Genomic DNA, 19923 nt, shown 5'->3' on the forward strand with positions numbered 1-19923 from the left:
TCTCCGATAACACATCCCGTCTTTTTTTCCGCGATAAAATCTCCTTTGGCTCACTGTTTATACTGTTTTGTTTTGAAGGATACCCAACTGCAACCGAGAATCCACCAACTTCCCCAACCGGTAAGAAGTTTAGGCCTCGTACGAAGGCGAAGGGAGAGAGAGGCTTCATTGAGGATGGTAAGTTTATCCAGCAATTTGTATTGTCAATCACCACTGTAGAAAATTTCATGCATCTATGAGCCTCCTATTACCTTACTCAAAAGACAACACTCAAAAACTATATCATACAATGAACTAGTACAAAGATTTATGGCAATTTCAAGCTAATCATTTTGTTTCTTTTGTGTTTTGTATTGGTGCAGCCTCTTCGCCTTATGCTGCTGCTGGCTTTGTGAGGAATGCTTCTGAAGTCCTTACGAACACAACTACCTTAATAGCTTACTCGTTTTGTATCTCTTCTTATCTTTGGGTGGTTTAGCGGACTGTTTCTATTTGTACCTGCATATTCACATTATTGTAATAATATAGCATCATATTTTCATTCCCTAAGAAATTAAGGTTCATTAACTTTTGATCAGTTGTTTGCCATTGGATAGTGCGAAAAGGCCTATCCTTTCATCCTTTCTCCTTATTCTTTAGGAGAGGTTCCTAAACATGCACCACATATAAGCAACCATTTAAGCTACAACATAGTAGATCAACAAAATTTGAGATAAATCCCCCCCCTTTGGAATGATTAAAATTATTCTTCACACTATATTTGTCCACTACTACTCGGTAAAAAAAAATGCCACGTACAAATAATAAACACAATCCTGATGGATCAGCCTTCAAGATTGAACGTAAAAATCTCAAAAAAATTTGACAGTTCCCAACAATTCAAACAACCATGCAACTGCTATCGAGCAAACTCAAACTGTATTGCTTATTAGAAGAAGGCGGAAACTTAATTATACTTTTTCAGGCAAGCTCCAGAAACAATACTTCTCTCCAATGGCCATCTAGGCCTGAATATCAAAGTCACTATCTTGGATATCGAAGGCTGTGTCAAAAAGGCTTCTGCTTAGTACCATAATCTATAATCTTTATAATGCACCACACCATATTTCAAGATTCCTCTAATTTTCAAAGTCATATTCTTGAGGCTACAGATGCTCAAGGCAGGTTTGGCAAAAAGATTGGAGATAAAATGCATTCAGATTTGAGTAAAAGAATGCACTAATGAAAAACTAACCAATGAAGGATGGCTCTCAGATGGAATCTGATAATGGGAAAAGCTTTTCCAGCTTGTTAATTGAAAGGATCCTGTTAGGGTCCAACTCCCTTCGAGCTTTGTTGTACGCATCAACTGGAAATCGCTTTCTTAGTCTGTCCTGGAGAGCGGCAAGTTCATCCTTGTCCTTTGGAACCTGCACATGACAAACGTGTAAATGCTTGATAAATATAACACCTTGTATTGAGCCAATTTACAGAGATAAATGGGTGGAATTCCTTAGAGGAGGTTGGTAATTAACAAACAATTTTAATCCACATATACTACTCTAGTTGTTCCCATAGAAGATGATTGTTAAGGTTGCATTTCAATGACCCTTTTAAAATGTATGACTTTGAGGGTATAGAAAAACAGAAACTTTAAGTCTTCTGACTTCGTAAATTAAGGTGGCAACATCTTTTTATAAAGAGTATAAGAAGATAACAGCATAAGATGAATTTAGTACCTCAATCTTAGCCCAGTGTTCATAAGCAGGAATACTTATCCCACAACTGTGTCTGGGTCAGTCGCCTGTAGTGAAAAAACTCTTCTGTAATTTCCTTTCTTTGGCGGGGATCTGTTGTAGGAAGGTACATGATTATACCAACCTGTTGCAAAATTAAAAACAGCTTTGACATATGAGCGTTGCAGTTGGTAAAGCATTTTGATAAGAGAGAAATAATTCTCCAAACATGTATACCATTAAGCCCAAAATATAACTCAATCCAAAGACTGCGTCTAAGGCAGATTTAGAAGGTGATGAAAGAAAAGAGCCACAGGCAACTGAATGTGATTGAAACTTGATGCGGGTTTCAATTTTGGTCAAGCAACCTCTACTGAATCATGGTCCTCAAAAGTTTTACAAATTATTCGTCACCCAAACCAGATTGAGATCTAAAATATGAACGTCAAATCATTATAGCAGTACTAAATATCTAAGGTAGAAGTGTCAGAACCTCAGTGTAACAGGGAGTGATTACTTATATCTTGGTAAGCATATTGAGTCATGTTCTTGTTTGATGTTTAATAATTAACTACAATTTTCTTGATTGGGGAGGGGGTGGAGGAGTGTTGTATTGAGTGTATCCTGCATTTCTCTTTGAGGTTGTTGAATTAGTTAAAGATCATGTTCACCTTACTTGTATTTTCTTTTATATTTACTGATAAAGTTTGGTCTCTTATACAAACACAACATAAAAGTCAAGTAGGTTGAATTCATGTATACATGTTATTGTGACCTATCAAGTGGGTTGCATCATGTCATGTCATTATCATTAGAGATGATGATATCGGCTTATTATATGGGTAAATGGGTTCTGGATACAATCCATTTATTAACAGGTTACGCAAGTCGTGTTGTGTTACCTATTCAATAAACATGTCATGTTCCTCTTAGGACCTATGACACAAACACCAGTAATAAGCACGAACTTCATCACTAACTCTCAGTTAAACCTAAAGGGAATATCATAATACTAAACCCCGCAAGATTTTTCCCACCAATTAATCTATCAAGCTTTCCTCATGTATCACTTAAAATACTCTTGTATGCAGGCTCGACAACTGATTCATCTTTTTATACTACTTTCTTACAGCTTTCTGATTCAAATATGGATAAGAAGTAACTCAAGAGATATACGGAAAAATTGGTTCGTCAAATTACCCATGAAAATACATCTTCCTCTCTTGTGCTTGAAGCTGGACTCATGGGGCTCTTAGTGCAGGCTGTCCAGCGCTGCTCTATTGGGGCAGGTGCAGGTATCTCAACCTTCTCAATGAGCTGCTTTAAACCTTCTATGTATTCAAGGTCATTCATGCTTGGTTTGGCAAGGGTTCCCACAGGAAAACACGTCTCTGAAACCCACTGTTGACCACCACAATCAAAACCCAAAATTTCATCACTCCATCCCACTCTGTATCCCTCCGACTTCTTCCAGAACTCAGCCTCAGCTTGGTTAACCTTTACAACGTGATCTTTGTTGAGAGGATCTAGGGCGAGTAGTTTATCTCTTAACTCAGTAAATGAGAGCTCATTTATGTCTACTTCACTCTTATCTGGAACTACTCTGCAAGTAACATGTGTAAATGGTTAATTGCAATGAACAGATGAATCAACATAACAGCAATACAGAGGGGTTTTTTTATATGAAACAAAAAACAATAGGAAAGAGATATCACAATGGAGGACCATGTATCCATTTTATGCAAACGCAATAAGAAAAAGAAAACAATACAACGTATAGAAAAAGAAGAAAAAGGTTTGAACCACCTCCTTAAGGGAGCCAGAGATTCCCAAGATGAAAGCTTTAGGACAAAATTCTGATACTGAAATAATAAACCCATCAATAAAATTCTATATTGTTTCCTTGATAGGAGACAAAATGACCCATCAATCAAATTCTCAAATAAGTACTTTTACTAGAATACACAAAGAATTCTGGAACCAAGATCTTTATCTTTTCCAAGATACGAAAACAAGATTAAGGATTGAATCAAAGGGAATCCACCATCTCTCTATTACTACGGTTTTAGAAAATATAGACGAAAGTAAAACAATCAATAGAATTTGCGGAGGAAGACACTAGAAGATCACAGATTACAACCATTAGCATTAGATAAAGGGTACAGTATAGGAAACAGAAGGATGAAAGAGCATATTCTGCTACTGTCCTTCCCAAAATCAACTTAAATAAAGATGCAGTCATGATATTCTCAGGAAATAGCCTCCCAAGGACACCTCGAAATCACCACATCAGACCCTGAATAAGCCCAACTGTTTTCATGCAAATCATAGAAGCTTTTTATCTGATTTTGACACAAAGAATTCTTCTCTGAAAGAAATCCCAAAAACCAACTGCCCAGAAAGAAATATTACTAGTATCAAATATTCTCCAAGGTCATACCCAATTTGATTGAGGCTGAGAAACAGAGTTCCAACTAACCAAGTGACCCTACTACTCTTCCCAAATAAATCTCTCATAATTAACCCACCCCTTTCTTTGGGAATCAAACAAAGACGAATAATAAATGGAAATCCTTTCAAGAAATGCTTCTACTATATTAGCCTCCCCCTTTCTTATGAAAATTAAAATAAAATAAAATAAAATCCACTTGTCCAAGCATCCAAATCTCCCATCATCCTCTCAATCTCTGAAGCCTAAAACCTATCACTTCTAAGGTTTCCTCACAATAATGTTCCCTAAGTAAATTGGAGTAGATTTTGAAAAAAGTACTAAGTTGAGGTTTTTTCTCTAAATCTAGGAGTGAGGGTTTATTTATATGTCTATGTATGGTGGAGGGGGTTTCATTAATTATGTATTAGCCAATTGAGGGTTAGTACAAATTAGAATGACAAGTAGAACGCTGGTGTTGTACTAGTAGATAAGGATTGTTATTAGTTTTTCATTAGCCAACTTGAGGGTCAGTTGTGGCTTAGAATGATACAGTTGCCTACTATATAATATGTGTGCTCCTGTAAACAGACGCTCTCATTGAATCAATTGCTTGATCTCGGATATTCATAGTTCATGATTTTACTAATGAACTTACGGTAAAAGTTCCCACCATTTCCTGAAGACCATCCCCTATTCTCTCTTACTTGGCCCCATGGAACAGAAAAACCATCATCCTGACAAAACCATACCAACCTAGGACATCGGCTTCTTGGGCAATGATGATTCAACTTCTTCTCCCACTTCCATACTTGATAGAAATAAGAAATCCATTATTATTCAGCTTCAACTCTAATGACATCCAACTGCTTCCAAACAAACAACTCTCTCCATTCTTTTAATTAATCGCATCAATCAGAATTATTTCCAACAATACTAAACATCTGGAATCCCAAATGAACATGACACTTCCAAGAATTTTTATTTTTCTTCTATGCAACTCTTCAACAAATGCATGTCTCTCCCTATATCGTCTTCTCTCTTTTATTTGTAAAGACAATCAGGAAAAATTAGAAGATAAAGCATATACTCAATACACATATAAGAATGTTGAAAGTAAGTCTATCTCTCCTACTCAGTACAAAATTTACAAAGAACTATAACAATTAAAGTCCATCACTCCTACTCAGTACAAATATTTACAAGAGAGATAGCAATATGCAACGCACACCCACCAACATGCATACAGTGTTCCATTGGATGGGATTTCATGACCTTGGTTGATCTTTGTTAAACAAATCCCAACCAAGGCTAACCATGCTTACTGGAGTACATGTTTATGTGTCTATATTAGTTAGTAGGAGAATATTTTTACTAGTTTATAAGCAGACTCTCAAAGCTTATAGCCAGTAATAAGAAAACAAGAATTTCAAAGTGAATGAAACTGAAAGAGAGAAATGAAAACAAAATGAGCAGCCATTTAAGAACATGATGAAAAAATATTTGTTGCCCATTATGCCATATTGCTCTAGTAGTACTTTGATGCCTTTACTTGATTGTACTTACAACGTATTCCAAGCCAAGGGAATCTAAAGATAAAGAAAAGACAAAATTGATAAAAGGGAAGGATAGACATTCGGCGTATGCTTATAAAGGGCTCAAAAGATCTAATATCATCACTTTCTTGTCCTTCAGTTCCACAAGAGCAATTATCTTTCTAGATTATGTGGTCGAGCAAGAACAGTGAACAATTTTACCTGTACTTCTGGAGGCACTCCGTGTAGAGATCTCGGACGTGCTGTATGGCTTCATCACTGCTATATTTGGGTTTGAACTTCGGGGGACCTTTCCATTTTGATACAGGGTTACATTTCACAACAACAACAGTGTCGGTATATGGAATATAAAGGTACTTCACATGTTTATTCTCGGATAGCAATTTCCTGAGGAGGGAAAGAAAAATATTTCTTAAACAAACAGATGAGAGAGAGAGAGAGAGAGAGAGAGAGAGAGAGAGTATTGCAGCTAAGCCTCACTTATCAATGAATTCTGAGATTTAAGAACCATAAGCACATTGGTGCATGCAGTGATCAACAGTTTTTATTTTTCACCACAACATATTGCTCGAGTTCACAAGCCGCTACAATCAAATAACGTTGAGAATAATGTAATTATCTTTCAGCACTCAATCCAAGTGTTTTCACCATACATTAAAAATGTGTAAAACCCTATTATCAAATTTTATTAGATTGTTGGCTCACTCTATACTTTTCAGCTTCCCATCAATTTGTTGCAATTTGTAAGTATTACTCAGGAGAGATTATGTACTTATTTTTCTGAGTAGAAGACAAATTGATAATTCTACCAATGAAAGGAATAAAGAGTTACTTATGATTTTTCTTGATCTCTGCCATGGTTGAAACAGTAGTGTGCTCCACAAGCTCCTGTCTATCAACACATTGGATGGTGACTTCAGCAACCACTCCAAGGCCACCAAGGCCACAGCGGGCTAAATAAAACAGCTCTGGATCTTTCTCTTTAGAAACTTCTATTGTTCCCTTAGCAGGAGTGACCATTTTCATGCTGATCACCTGCTCATCGATTGGAGGCAATCTTGCACCAGTACCATGTGCACCAACCTAAAACATATGAGTAACATCATATCATAACTATTTAGAAACATTCAAGATCCCTTGATACCTCCCTATATCTTAACTAGATAATTGATCCTCTCCTTTGTTTTCCCTACACTATCCTAAATAGAAAAAAAAAACATTCGAAAACTCCACACATCAGTATCCTTTTATGGGTTTCGGATTATCAAAATTACAAACCCCAACAGAGCAACACATCCAAGAATAAAGATGACTACTTTAAAAATGATCTGGACTACACTCACATATATATCTATCATTGGATATAAATCACTAAAATACAAAGCTGAAACAGACATAAGTTCAGACCATCTTACTTAGCTGATAATGTAGGAGCAAAATACAGATAAAACCGCTATCGTTTCTTCTCAAAAAAAAAAAAAGTACGGATGAATTCCAATGTGAATGCAAAACCCACCTGCAAAATGCCACCAATCTGCTGCTCCCTAATGGAGGCAAAGTTCTGCAGAGTAATCCCATGTTCCTTAATCCCATCCACCAACTGCTGCACTCTTATCCCAGCCTGCACTCTCACCCTCTTCTTCTCCTTATCCACCTCCAAAACCTTATCCATCAGCGCCAAATTGACCATCCCTGCCCTGGACAGTCCAATCCCATTCGGCGACAATCCGGACCCAACTGGGCGAATCCGGGTTTTCTTCTCGTGGGCATCCTTCACGACCTTCTCCAGCTCCTCAAGCGTTTCGGGCTGGTGGAAAACCCTGGTCTGGACCTCGTGGGTCCCGCTCCAGTTGGAGACTGTGTGGAGGTCCTCCGGCAGCGGAGCATACCGGAAAATCTGGGCTTTTTTGTGCTTGGCGTTTTCGGGGAAAGGGAAGGAGTAGTAGGTGGCGGCGGCGCTGAACAGGACGAGGGCGGTGTAGCCCAAGTACTTGCGGAGCTCGGAGGCTGAGGAAGATGGTGCCGGCGATGACGGCGATGAAAGGGTGGATAATGCGCGTGTTGAGCTTACTGGGTTCAGTGGGTTTTGAGGGACGGTGGTGGAAGCGACGGCTCTCAGGTTGCTGTGGTGGTGGTGGGACTGGACGGAGCGTCCGAGAGTGAGAGCTCTGAGCATTTTTTCGTTTTGTTTTTTTAAATTTTCCTTTTGCCCTTTTTTCGTTTCGTTTTTCTACTTCTTTCTGTATTTCTTTTTTTATTTTCCTTTTATCAAACTATTTCTTTTCTTTTGGGGAGACGGTGAGTTTGGGTTTATTCGTCAATGTGAGTTTTTTTTTTTTTTTTTTAAACTGATAAATTTTATTAGATTAGTTACCGATAAGATTTGAATAACTCCGCTATATAAGAGCTCAACACATTTCCTAGTAAAGAGCCGCTTGAGGTTTTTCTTACTTTTTGGATTTAGACCATTTATAAGATGGAATTTGCTAGTTATATATCCACGTCCATAACTTTTAATTTTTTGCTATTAGATCCTTGTTGGGCGCATCCAACGTTTTATTTTTTATTATTCTTTTTTTTTTTTTTAACAAGCGGTATTATTTAATTAGGAAGCTTTAATGAAAATGATTTGAGCTCGTTGCAGTCATATCGGACTAGGAATGTGTTGTGTAAATCTTAGTATATCTAAGAGTATCTTGTAGTTACCTATAAGAAGTTGATAACCTATTAAAAGATGTAATCATATAAGGGTAAGAATTCTACCCTTCCTACTACTATAAAGACATAAGGGGGTGATACAACACACACCTCAACATTAAATCTCTCTCTTTCTCTCTTGTTGCCGCCGGCCCCATCTCTCTCTATTCCTTAGATCGCTCAGTTAATTAGGCATACAACACATTATCAGCACGCTCTTGCCAGAAGTTATGGAACTAAAGGATCGTAAGAGGACGCTAACTTCTACAAATTCTACCCTTCCTACTACTATAAATAAGGCATAAGGGGATGACAAAATACACACCTCAAGATTAAATCTCTCTATTTCTCTCTTGTTGCTGCCGATCCCCTCTCTCTCTATTCCTTAGATCACTCAGTTAATTAGGCCTACAGTGGAACTAAGTTTATTTTTAAAAAAAAAAAACATCTACTAACTTTATTTAATGTAAATGGCTAAAAAATTAATGAAAAATGACAAAATATAATATAATAAAGAAAAATACTTAAACCTCATAACTAAGAATCAACCCCACATGCAAAACCAATTTTTCTTTTTCCAGCAATACCCCTGACAGAAGACCCATTTCGTTAGTTAATCTTACTACCTTATTAAACATGAAATGATCATATGGACTCCACCGTCCCCACAAAACTTTGTTTTTGTTTAAAGGAAACTTCCTTTTCCCTTACTTATGCTCCAATCACCATTCAAATTCAATGATAATGGTTTCTTACTTTCAAATTAACCCAAGGGAATATGTTAGGGAGTTACAATAGTTAATGACACTAATTATAGAATATTGGCCAATTGTCCGTTATGTTGTAACTCTATATTTATGTGTATATTTATGGTTTTTAAGATGTAATCGTAGAGTATTAGCTACTCACTATATATATATATATATATATACTGTATATTGATGGAGTAATAATCAAGGAAAATCAATTTCTACATGGTATCAAGTTTCTAACAAGCCTCGTTTGATCCTCATTCTTTGTGTTCTCTCTCTCATGGCTTCCTCCTCTATGTTTCATCCTCTCTCTATTCCCAACATTTCTCATCTTGTTTTTGTGAAACTCACTGACACCAATTATCTAATATGGGAAAGCCAAGTCAAACCTTTCCTTCTTGGTCAAAATCTTTGGTGTTTTGTTGATGGTTTTTTCCCATGTCCACTTGCCACTCTTGCTCCCACTTACTCTTCTGACAAGTCCTCTGACCCTCCAACTACATCACAAGATTCACAACCTAATCCTGATTACTTTTCTTGGTTTCAAACTGATCAAAGTCTGATCAGCATTCTTCGTGCCACGTTGTCTGAAACTATTCTTCTTTAAGTGGTTGGTCTCTCTACCTCTAAGGATATTTAGGATTGTCTTCAACAGAACTTTTCGCAGCAATCTCTTGCTAATGGGGCTTAACTGAAGTTTCATCTTTTCTCTATCACAAAAGGTACCAAGTCGATCTCCGACTACCTTGCTCATGCTAAGAATCTTGCGGATCAACTGATTGCCATCAATGACCCTGTATCCAATTCTGATTTGGTCACTTTTGTTCTTCGTGGTTTAGGTCCCGAATATGGCATGCTTGTTACGGCTATTCTCCATTTCATGCCACTGCCTAGTTTTTCTGATCTTCGAGCTCGTCTTTTATCCTTTGAGGCTCAACAAGAGTTGACCGTGCAGATGACTGCCAACGCTCAATCAAGTACTTTTCTCTCTGCTCGTAATCCACGCAGACCTGCACCCCTTGAACCCGTGTTCAACCCACTTGTTTTCCTGATGTTGCCTCTACACAAGGATATGGTCATGTCCGCCCGCCACTCAACCCGGCTCATTCTCAAGGCCTCTTAGGTCCTTCGCCTCCTCTTCGGCAATGCTAGAATTGCCGACAGCATGGTCATCTTTCTACTCGATGTCCTCAACCTCGTGCTTTTGCTGGTATGTATATTGCCTCTTCAACCGACCCCAATTGGTACTTTGATTCTGGAGCTACCAATCATATGACTCATGATGCATGCTCGGCTTCTACCTCAATTCCACAATCTTCTTCTGACCAAGTTGTTATTGGTAACGGCACTTCCCTCCCCATCACTCATTCTGGTAATGTCTTTTTCACTTCTGGTACTTATGTTTTCCATCTTTCCGATGTCCTTCGTGTTCATTCCTTACATAAAAATCTGTTATCCATTGCTCAATATACTAAAGATTCTCATGTTAGCATTACATTCTTTCCATGGGGCTATACAATTTATGATTTAACCACTGTAGTTCTTCTTTTTCAAGGCCAATGTAAATATGGTCTTTATCATGTTCTTCCAACGCTCTTGTCTACCTCACCGGTTGCACTTGCTTCTGTAGTTGTGTCGTCTTCCGTTTGGATCATCGTCTCGGTCATCCGTCCAATAAAGTGCTTCGCACACTTGTTTCTCAGTCCTTTTTAGATTTTAAATGTTTGGCAAATCAATTTTGTAGCCATTGTGCCTTGGCCAAATTTGTTAGGCTTCATTTCTCTTCTAATGAACATAGTTCTGTTGCTCCTTTTGAATTAATACATTTAGATGTTTAGATGTCTCCAGTTATTTCTACTTCTGGGTTCCGTTATTATGTTTTATTTACAGATGATTATACTCGTTTCTCTTGGATTTTTCAAATGCATCTCAAATCTGAAGTCTTAGTTCATTTTTCCAGTTTTGTCATGTATGTCAAAAATCAATTCTCTTTGTCCATTGAACAAATCCAAATGATGGGGGTAAGGAATATGATAACTTCCAATTTAAGCAATTTTGTGCCGCTAATGGAATTGTGCATCATTTTTCTTGTCCACGCACACCTTAACAAAATGGTTTGGCTGAACGAAAGCATCGTCATATCACTGACATGAGTCATACTTTTCTTCTTACTACTCAAATGCCTCATCATTTGTGGGCTGAAGCCTTTTGTACAACTGTTTACTTAATCAATCGACTTTTGACTCCATTACTTGAATAGGCTTCTCCATATCAAAAATTGTTCTCTCACAATCCAGATTACTCACTCATTTGGACATTTGGGTGTGTATGTTACCCATTTCTTGGTAATTATGTTTCTAACAAATTACAACCCTGCTATCTTGAGTGTGTCTTTGTAGGTTACAGCGATCGTCATAAAGGCTACTGCTGTCTACATCCTCATATGGGTCGACTTTACACTTCTCGTCATGTGAATTTTCATGAAGCCAAATTTTATTTTGGTGCTGCTGACCATTCCACATCTGTCATGAGCACCGACTTTATCCTTCTATCTGTTGACTTTTGCTTAGACCGAAATTCTTTTCCAAGGCCCACCACTACAACACAAGACTTAAGTCCTATTTTTGTCTCAACTCTAATTCATTAATCAGACCAAACTCCCAATCCCATTAACCAGACTTTTCAACCCGTGCCTAGCACCCAGTCTCTCCTCTCTGCAACTTCTTTAGAACCCATCTTGTATCTACCGCCTTCCAGCACCCCTATTCCTGATACATCACCGTTCCCATGAATCTCCAACCATCCATCTTTTATTTAAACTCGTTCTAAATCAGGAATCTTCAAACCAAATCCTAAATATGCCAATTTCTCCACCCATTACCATCTCTCTCACGCCCTGACCACACTACTCGCCTCTAATGTTGAACCCACATGCTACACTCAAGCTGCTTGATCTTCAGCATGGAAGCAAGCCATGCATGATGAATTCAATGCTCTTCTCAAACAAGGTACCTGGTTCTTGGTTCCTCCATTCTCCACACAAAACCCAGTTGGCTGTAAATGGGTTTTCAAAGTCAAATGGCGATCCGATGGCACTGTTGAGCATCACAAAGCACATCTTGTGGCCAAAGGATTTCACCAACAAGATAGGGTCGATTATTTTGATACATTCAACTTGGTTATTAAACCAATTATGATTCGAATCGTGCTTAGTCTTACAGTTAGTTCCGGATGGTCCATTCGATAACTTGATGTTAAGAATGCTTTTCTCTATGGCGCCTTATCTGAGGAAGTTTATATGAAAGAACCGCCTAGGTTTGTTGATCCCAGCCGACCAAATCATGTCTGCAAACTTCACAAGGCTATATATGGTCTTAAACAAGCACCTCGTTTAGTTTCAATGTTTTGGTTCATTCTTGATTTGTGTTGGTTTTACTCAAAGCCGCTCTGATGATTCCATGTTTGTATATTAGGATCAGTTTCATAAGATGATTTTGCTTTTTTATGTTGATGACATCGTGCTCACAGGTAGCAGTCAGTCCTATTTACAAGCTTTTATCAATGCTTTTGGCATTGAATTTGACATCAAGGACCTTGGTCGACTTCATTACTTTCTTGGTATTGAGGTTACATATGAGAAAGGTTCTATTCATCTTAATCAGGCTAAATATGCTCTTGATGTCCTTCAACGCAGTAACATGTTGGCATGTAAACCGGTTTCTACACCCATGTCGTCTAAGAGCAGATTTTCTCGCACTCATGGTACTTCCCTGTCAGACCTCACCCCATATTGACAGATTATCGGTGTTCTCCAATATCTCACCATAACTCGTCCCGACATTTCATATGGTGTACAACATGTTTCTTAGTTCATTGGATCTCCCACTGATGTTCACTATGAAGCAGTCAAATGCATCATACGTTATCTCAAAGGTACACTTGAATATGGCCTCCCTATTCGCTATTCTACAAATTCCTCATTTATTGTTGCTTATTCAGATGCGGATTGGGCAGGTTGTCGTGATACCCGCTGGTCCACTACTAGGTATTGTGTCTTTTTCGGACCTAATTTAATTTCATGTAGTGTAAAGAAGCAACGTACTGTTTCATGTTCAAGTGCCAAAGCTAAGTATCGAGCCTTAGCCTATGCATGTGCAGATACTATATGGATTCAAGGTCTTCTCTATGAACTTCGGCATTCTCTCACACATCTAATTATTCTTAATTGTGACAATCTAGCTGCCACGTATCTTGCTGCCAACCTGTTTTTCATGCTCGCACCAAACACATTGCTATTGATTATCATTTTGTTCGAGAACATGTCACTTCGGGCAGTCACCGAGTTTGCTTCATCCCTTCTACTCATCAACTAGCAGATGTTTTTACCAAGGGATTGTCTGCTAATCGTTTTGGGCGTCTTATTTCCAAACTTGTCTCTTCGCCAGTGTCAAGTTTGCAGGGGGATGTTAGGGAGTTACAATAGTTAATGACACTAATTATAGAATATTGGCCAATTGTCCGTTATGTTGTAACTTCATATTTATGTGTATATTTATGGTCTTTAAGATGTAACCGTAGCGTATTAGCTACTTACTTTTGTGTGTGTGTGTGTGTGTGTGTGTATATACACTGTATATTGATGGTGTAATAATCAAGGAAAATTAGTTTCTACAGAACGAAATTGAGCTTGTCCAACGAAGGAGAAACCCGTGGAGCTCCAAAATTAGGTGGCCGATCGAACCTAGCTTCCTCTTCCTCACCCAATCGTCGTTCCTCATAGCCAATGCAACAAAAATGATATCCTATATGAGTGAAGCGCCTTATATTCCACCGACCTCGTCCGCATCTTTCGACCATTTTTCATGTCAGCAACCTCGCTGTTAGAATCAAACCCTCGCTCCTCTTCGTCTTTATTGTAATTACTTCCTCCTCGGCTTCGATCACGGTGTGGTTGCCAGAAACTCGACTAGGCTTATAGCAGATCTCAATGAAATGCTCGAGAAACTAGTTGACGCTATACTTGTGAATATAGAAGTGGAGATGAGGGAGGCACCAACAAAGGTTGTCATGGCTAAGTGCAGAGAGGAAGTTGAATGAGCTAAGGAGGAAGACGACGAGTCCATCGAAAGACGGACTCTGCGCTCATTTTGATCGATTAAGCTTTTCAGTCAGTGTGAGAGCTGAGGACGGAAGAGAAGTGAGTGTTTGAATTATGGAGGTCGATTGGTAGACTAGATTTTATAGAGAACCCAAGGGTCTAAGGGTGGAGCTCGGACTTCAAGTCAATGTATTAAAGATCAATTGTTACTTGTGGGACCTACGTTCCATGTGGAGTAATTATGTTTTACCAACTATTTGAATTGAGTTAATATTTGTTTAGACATAAGCCTTTTTTTTTTTTTTTTGGTAAACTGGATTTATAACCAGGGCAAAGCCAAAAAATTACAAGGAGTTCCACACCAAGGAACAACCAACAAAACATAATACAAATAAAGTACTTCAAAGTGATATAGGGAATAAAGACCCAACACAACCACACCATTGTGTCACCCTAAATCACTCAATCCTAAACAAGATTTAAGGCGGACATGGTAGACCATCCTTGTTCAATATATAAACTATCGAGATCCATAACCTGATGAGAGGTACTAATCTCATTTTCTTGTTAATTACTTATTTCAAATTAATGTTTGCATGCTTGTGATCCATAAACTTAGTAATGTTTCTATAAGAAAATTATTTTGTTTTCACTGCACTTGATCACTACTAGTTTTTTAAGATCAAGAAATAGTTCAGTTTTAGAAATAGTATGTTTTTGCACTACTTTTCTAAAAAAAATAATAAAAAAAACTGGTTCGTTAACTGTGTGTTTTTTTTTCCTTTCCAGAAATTGTGTGGGCTATTTTGGTTCAGTTTCATAAATAGTGTGCGATTTTGCGGTTGTCCAGAAATAATGTGCATTATCTTGGTTCAATTTCAAAAAATATTGTGGATTATTTTGCTATATTTCTAGAAAATATTTATTTTGTTCACTTCCAAAAATAATTTGGATTATTTTGATTCAATTTCAGAAATAGTATATATAATTTTTGTTCAATTTCAGAAATAATTTATGCTATTTTACTATAGTTCTAGAATAGTGTAGGTTATTTTGATTCCATTTTAGAAATAGTGTGGATTATTTTGCAATAGTTCTAGAAATATTGTGGGTTATTTTGGTTTAGTATTAGAAATAATTGTAATTTAGTTGTAGTTCTAGAAATAGTATAGGTTATTTTGGTTTAGTCTCAGAAATAGTGTGGGTTATTTTATTTTAATTTCAGAAATAGTATAGGTTATTTTGGTTTCGTTTCAGAAATAGTGTAAGTTATTTTGGTTTAGTTTCAGATGTAGTGTGAATTATTTTTCTGTAGTTCCAGCAATAATGTATGTTATTTTGGTTTAGTTTCAGAAATAGTATGAGTTATTTTGTTTCAGTTTTAGAAATAGTTGTAGTTTTGTTGTAGTTCCAAGATTGGTATGGGATACTTTGATTCAATTTTAGAAATAGTGTTAGTTATTTTGTTGTAGTTTCATAAATAGTGTGGGTTATTTAGGTTCAAATTCAGAAATATTATGGGTTATTTTGGTTAAGTTTCATAAAAAGTGTGGGTGTTTTTGGTTTAGTTTTAGAAATAATTGAAACTTAGTTGTAGTTCCAGAAATAGTATGTGTTATTTTGGTTCAGTTTCAAAAATATTGTGAATTATTTTGTTTTAGTTCTAGCAATAGTGTCAGTTATTTTGGTTTAGTTTCAGAAATAGTGTGGTTATTTTGTTTCGGTTTTAGAAATAATTGTAGTTTTGTTGTAGTTCCATAAATGGTATGGGATACTTGGTTCGGTTCCAGAAATAATGTTAGTTATTTTGCTGTAGTTCCAGAAATAGTGTAGGTTATTTTGATTCAGTTTTAGCAATAGTTGTAATTTTATTGTAGTTCCAGAAAAATGTGGGTTATCTTAGTTCAATTTCAGAATTAAAGTGGGTTATTTTTGCTGTTGTTCTACGAATAGACCTAGACATTGTGTCCCATCTTCACCAAATACTGGAAACGGATAAACCTATCATCCAAATACTCACCAAGCAAACTCCAGCAAATATTTTTCCAATTAATTTTTCTCAGCTATCATCCAAGTACTAAAAATTAATCACTTCCAAATGCAAATCCCAAATCCCAAATGCAATCTTGCAAATTCAACTAGACTACCCATCCTGACATTATTCTGTCGTGATGACTGCTCGAATAGCTTCTTGCAGTATGCATTTTTTTTAATCAACAATTAAGATGAATGGACTTTAAAAGACACAAAGAGGTTAAGCCACAAGGAAATTGGATGATTTTGATAAGCTATTTAAGATTTGTATGTACTAGCAAAATAATTAAAATAAATTTTAAGAGAAAATTAGATAATAAAAAAGTCATCCCTCATATTAAAGAGGAGGTGCCAGATAATGAAGCACTTAACAAACTAAAAAGTAAAAAGCATGAAGAAACAGATTTGACCGTTTGTTCAAGCTCTCGAGTCTCGACCTCCTTTTCGATCACTTGCCCTTTAAACACAACAACTTCAGCTTCCTGGCCACCGCCATCTCAACCTTCATCATTAATTCAATTAGAGAAATTCAATAACAAAAACAAAACCATAAATTGTAATCAGAAACGAAATTGCATATGCAAATCTCTTAAACAAGAAACTAATCAAACGAGAAAGAGAGCGTGTTATATTGACAGGAGAGACTAAGCTCTAGAGGCTTGATACTGAGACCCTTACCCATGCTTATCGGATTTAATCGATTCAACTGATTCGAGAAATGGTGGAATTTGAATTGAAAACTAAAAACAGGGTGGAAAAATCGAGAGAGGAGAGAGGCACAAGTTTGATAATACTAAAATAAATAAAACCTACAACTAGGACAAACACATGTTAACAATATATAATGAATGGTCAGATAGTGTGCCATGTGTCAATGGATTCATAAGTTTGTTATAAGTAGGTTAAGGCAGTTATAAGGTGACTTAGTGAACAAGCTAGATAGGAGAATATATAACAAATGTAATGACTGAAATTCGACATACAGAAACTATTACAACAAGTCATTTCTCTCTCTCTCTACATTTCTCTTCCTTATCTCTCTAAAACCTTCTTCATCATTTATGCATTATTACATTTCTGCAACATAATATGTTGCTTTAAATGTTATCATTCGCCGATCGAGCTCTTCTTGCTTGAAAGGTTATCTCGATCTTGGATTTTGTACTTCCGCCGCTTAAGATCTTCTTCTTCTTCTTCTCTGTTATCTTGGATTTCTGGGTTTTGGAACTTTAATAGTTTCCCTATCTCGTGATTATTCGTCTTTACAATCGTGTCCGCCAAGTGTTTGATATATTTCCTGTGGGAATTTTTCTTCAACAAGCTACAATGGTGACTGCCAACCAACTACAAATTGTGCAATCGCCAATCACCTCTCTTATTTCTACTTTTCCTACGTCGGTCACTGTTAAACTTGATGATTCCAACTATCTTACCTGGCATTTTCAGATGCAATTGCTACTTGAAGGTCAGGGAATTATGGGGTTCTTGGATGGTTTTCATCCTTGTCCTGTAAGGTTTAATTCTTCTGGATCTGGGAAGTCTTATGTCGATTCTAGGGACTCATCATCAAGAATTGAAACAGATGCATATAAGGTCTGGAAAATGCATGATTGAGCCTTAATGTAGCTTATTACTGTCACACTTTCCCCATCGGCTGTAGCGCGTGTCATTGGCAGCATAAGTGCTCGAGAACTGTGAATTCGGCTCAAAGAACAATTCTCCATTGTTACTTGTGCAACCATACTCCAAATAAAGTATGAGTTACAAAATATCAAGAAATGCCCTGATTCCATATCCCAGTACTTGCAGCGTATCAAGGAAGCTTATGATTATTTGGCAGCTGCAGGAGTGCATTTCAAAGATGATGATGTTGTCATCTTAACTCTTAATGGATTATCAGGAGAATATAATACCATCAGATCCATCATTCGAGGCCGAGAGAGTGTAATCTCTCTCAAGGACCTAAGATCTCAGTTGCTTGCGGAAGAAACAATGGTTTAGAATATTGTTGTTACACCATTTCTTTCTGCAATGGTGGCCAAGAATTCTGTATCTGGTTCCAAGCATTTTGGTGGTCATAATCAAGGGAGTTCTTCAAGTCAAGGGTATTCGAGCACTCAGTCTTCTGGTTTTTTGGTACAACCACTCAGCCTATTTACTTCAAGAACAAGGGCAGAGGTAAATTCAACTATAATACTAATTCTCGATTTGGAAATTCTAGAAATGTCTACAATACTTCCGCTTCCGGTATTCTTGGTGCATCTCCATCACATTCAACCTGTCAAATATGTGGAAAATTTGGTCATCTTGTTGATACATGTCGATTCAGAAATACTGATGTTGTTGTAGTTGAAAGATGTCAGATTTGTGGCAAGAAGAATCACACTACTCAGTTTTTCCATTTTTGAAATGCAAATATTTCTGGCACCACCCTCAAATGACTGCAATGCGTGTAAACTCCTCACCATCCACTCCAACATCAAATGCCTCTTCTCAGCAGTTCTAGCTTACAGATTCAAGAGCAACAAATCATCTCACTACAAACTTGCAGAACCTTTCTTTGGCTACTCATTTCCTATCCACAAAGACCATTCAAACTGCCAAAGGTGCAGGTTTATCAATTTCACATATTGGTTCATCTGTCATTCATGCACCTACTAAAAAATTGAAGCTTAATTGAGTGTTATATGTTCCAAGAATTACTCAAAATTTGTTATCTGTGCACAGAATCTGTCTCGATAATAATTGTTGGCTAATTTTTTATGCTTTTAATTTCTGGATTCAGGATAAAGCCACAGGGGAAGATTCTGTACAATGGGCAGTGCAGTAATGGGCTATATCCAATACCAATATCAAGACCAACTGTGCTCAAGCATCAAAGATTTAAAGCTGCATTTCTCAGACAACAAGTGCATTCCAGTTTCTGGCATAACAGATTAGGTCACCCCTCTTATTCCATTGTCTCCACTATACTTAGAAAAATCTAATATTCCAGTACCTTCTGATGTATTACCTTCTTTGTGTCAATCATGTTTACAAGGAAAATTCAGCAAGTTACCTTTTTCCCTATCTGTGTCTAAATATGTAATTTCTTTTGAAATAGTGCATAGTGATGTATGGGATCCTGCTCCCTGTACCTCTATTGATGGTTATAAACACTATGTGACATTCATTGATGAATGCACTAGATATTGTTGGCTATTTCCTTTGCATAATAAAAGTGAAGTTTGTTATGTGTTTATTAGGTTATATCAGTTCATTTTCAATCACTTTGTAGTCTCTATTAAAACCTTATAGAGTGATGGGGGTGGGGAGTATACAAGTAATGTTTTTCAATCCTTCTTGATAGATAAAGGAATCACTCATCAAATATCATGTCCTCATACTCCAGAGCAAAATGGACATGCAGAAAGAAAACATAGGCATATTGTTGACACCTCAATCACATTGCTACAGAATGCACACCTACCAGCATTTTTTTGGTCTTTTGGTTGTCAAACTGTAATATACCTTATCAACAGGATGCCTTCATCAACTATAAATAACCAGTCACCATTTGAGGCTCTTTTTCAATCTGTTCCAGATGTTCAACACTTAAGGATTTTTGGTTGTGCATGTTTCCCATTATTAAAGCCTTATATTA

The 19923-nt window shown here is 37.0% G+C and overlaps 1 protein-coding gene across 1 annotated transcript; it reads right to left on the bottom strand.

The window, feature by feature from the left end:
* Nucleotides 1-899: 899 nt before the first annotated feature.
* Nucleotides 900-7932, bottom strand: LOC103940638 (L-galactono-1,4-lactone dehydrogenase, mitochondrial). The gene is given in 7 exon segments (XM_048576486.1): nt 900-1409; nt 1719-1745; nt 1747-1860; nt 2916-3318; nt 5901-6086; nt 6532-6782; nt 7216-7932. Coding segments are annotated over 7 exon segments (1800 nt in total). The 5' UTR covers nt 7876-7932; the 3' UTR covers nt 900-1250.
* Nucleotides 7933-19923: the final 11991 nt, after the last annotated feature.

This window comes from the organism of the source record quoted next, unplaced genomic scaffold, assembly GCF_019419815.1.
Source record: "Pyrus x bretschneideri cultivar Hongxiangsu unplaced genomic scaffold, Pyrus_bretschneideri_v1 Contig9, whole genome shotgun sequence".
In the NCBI taxonomy this organism is placed as follows: domain Eukaryota; kingdom Viridiplantae; phylum Streptophyta; class Magnoliopsida; order Rosales; family Rosaceae; genus Pyrus; species Pyrus x bretschneideri.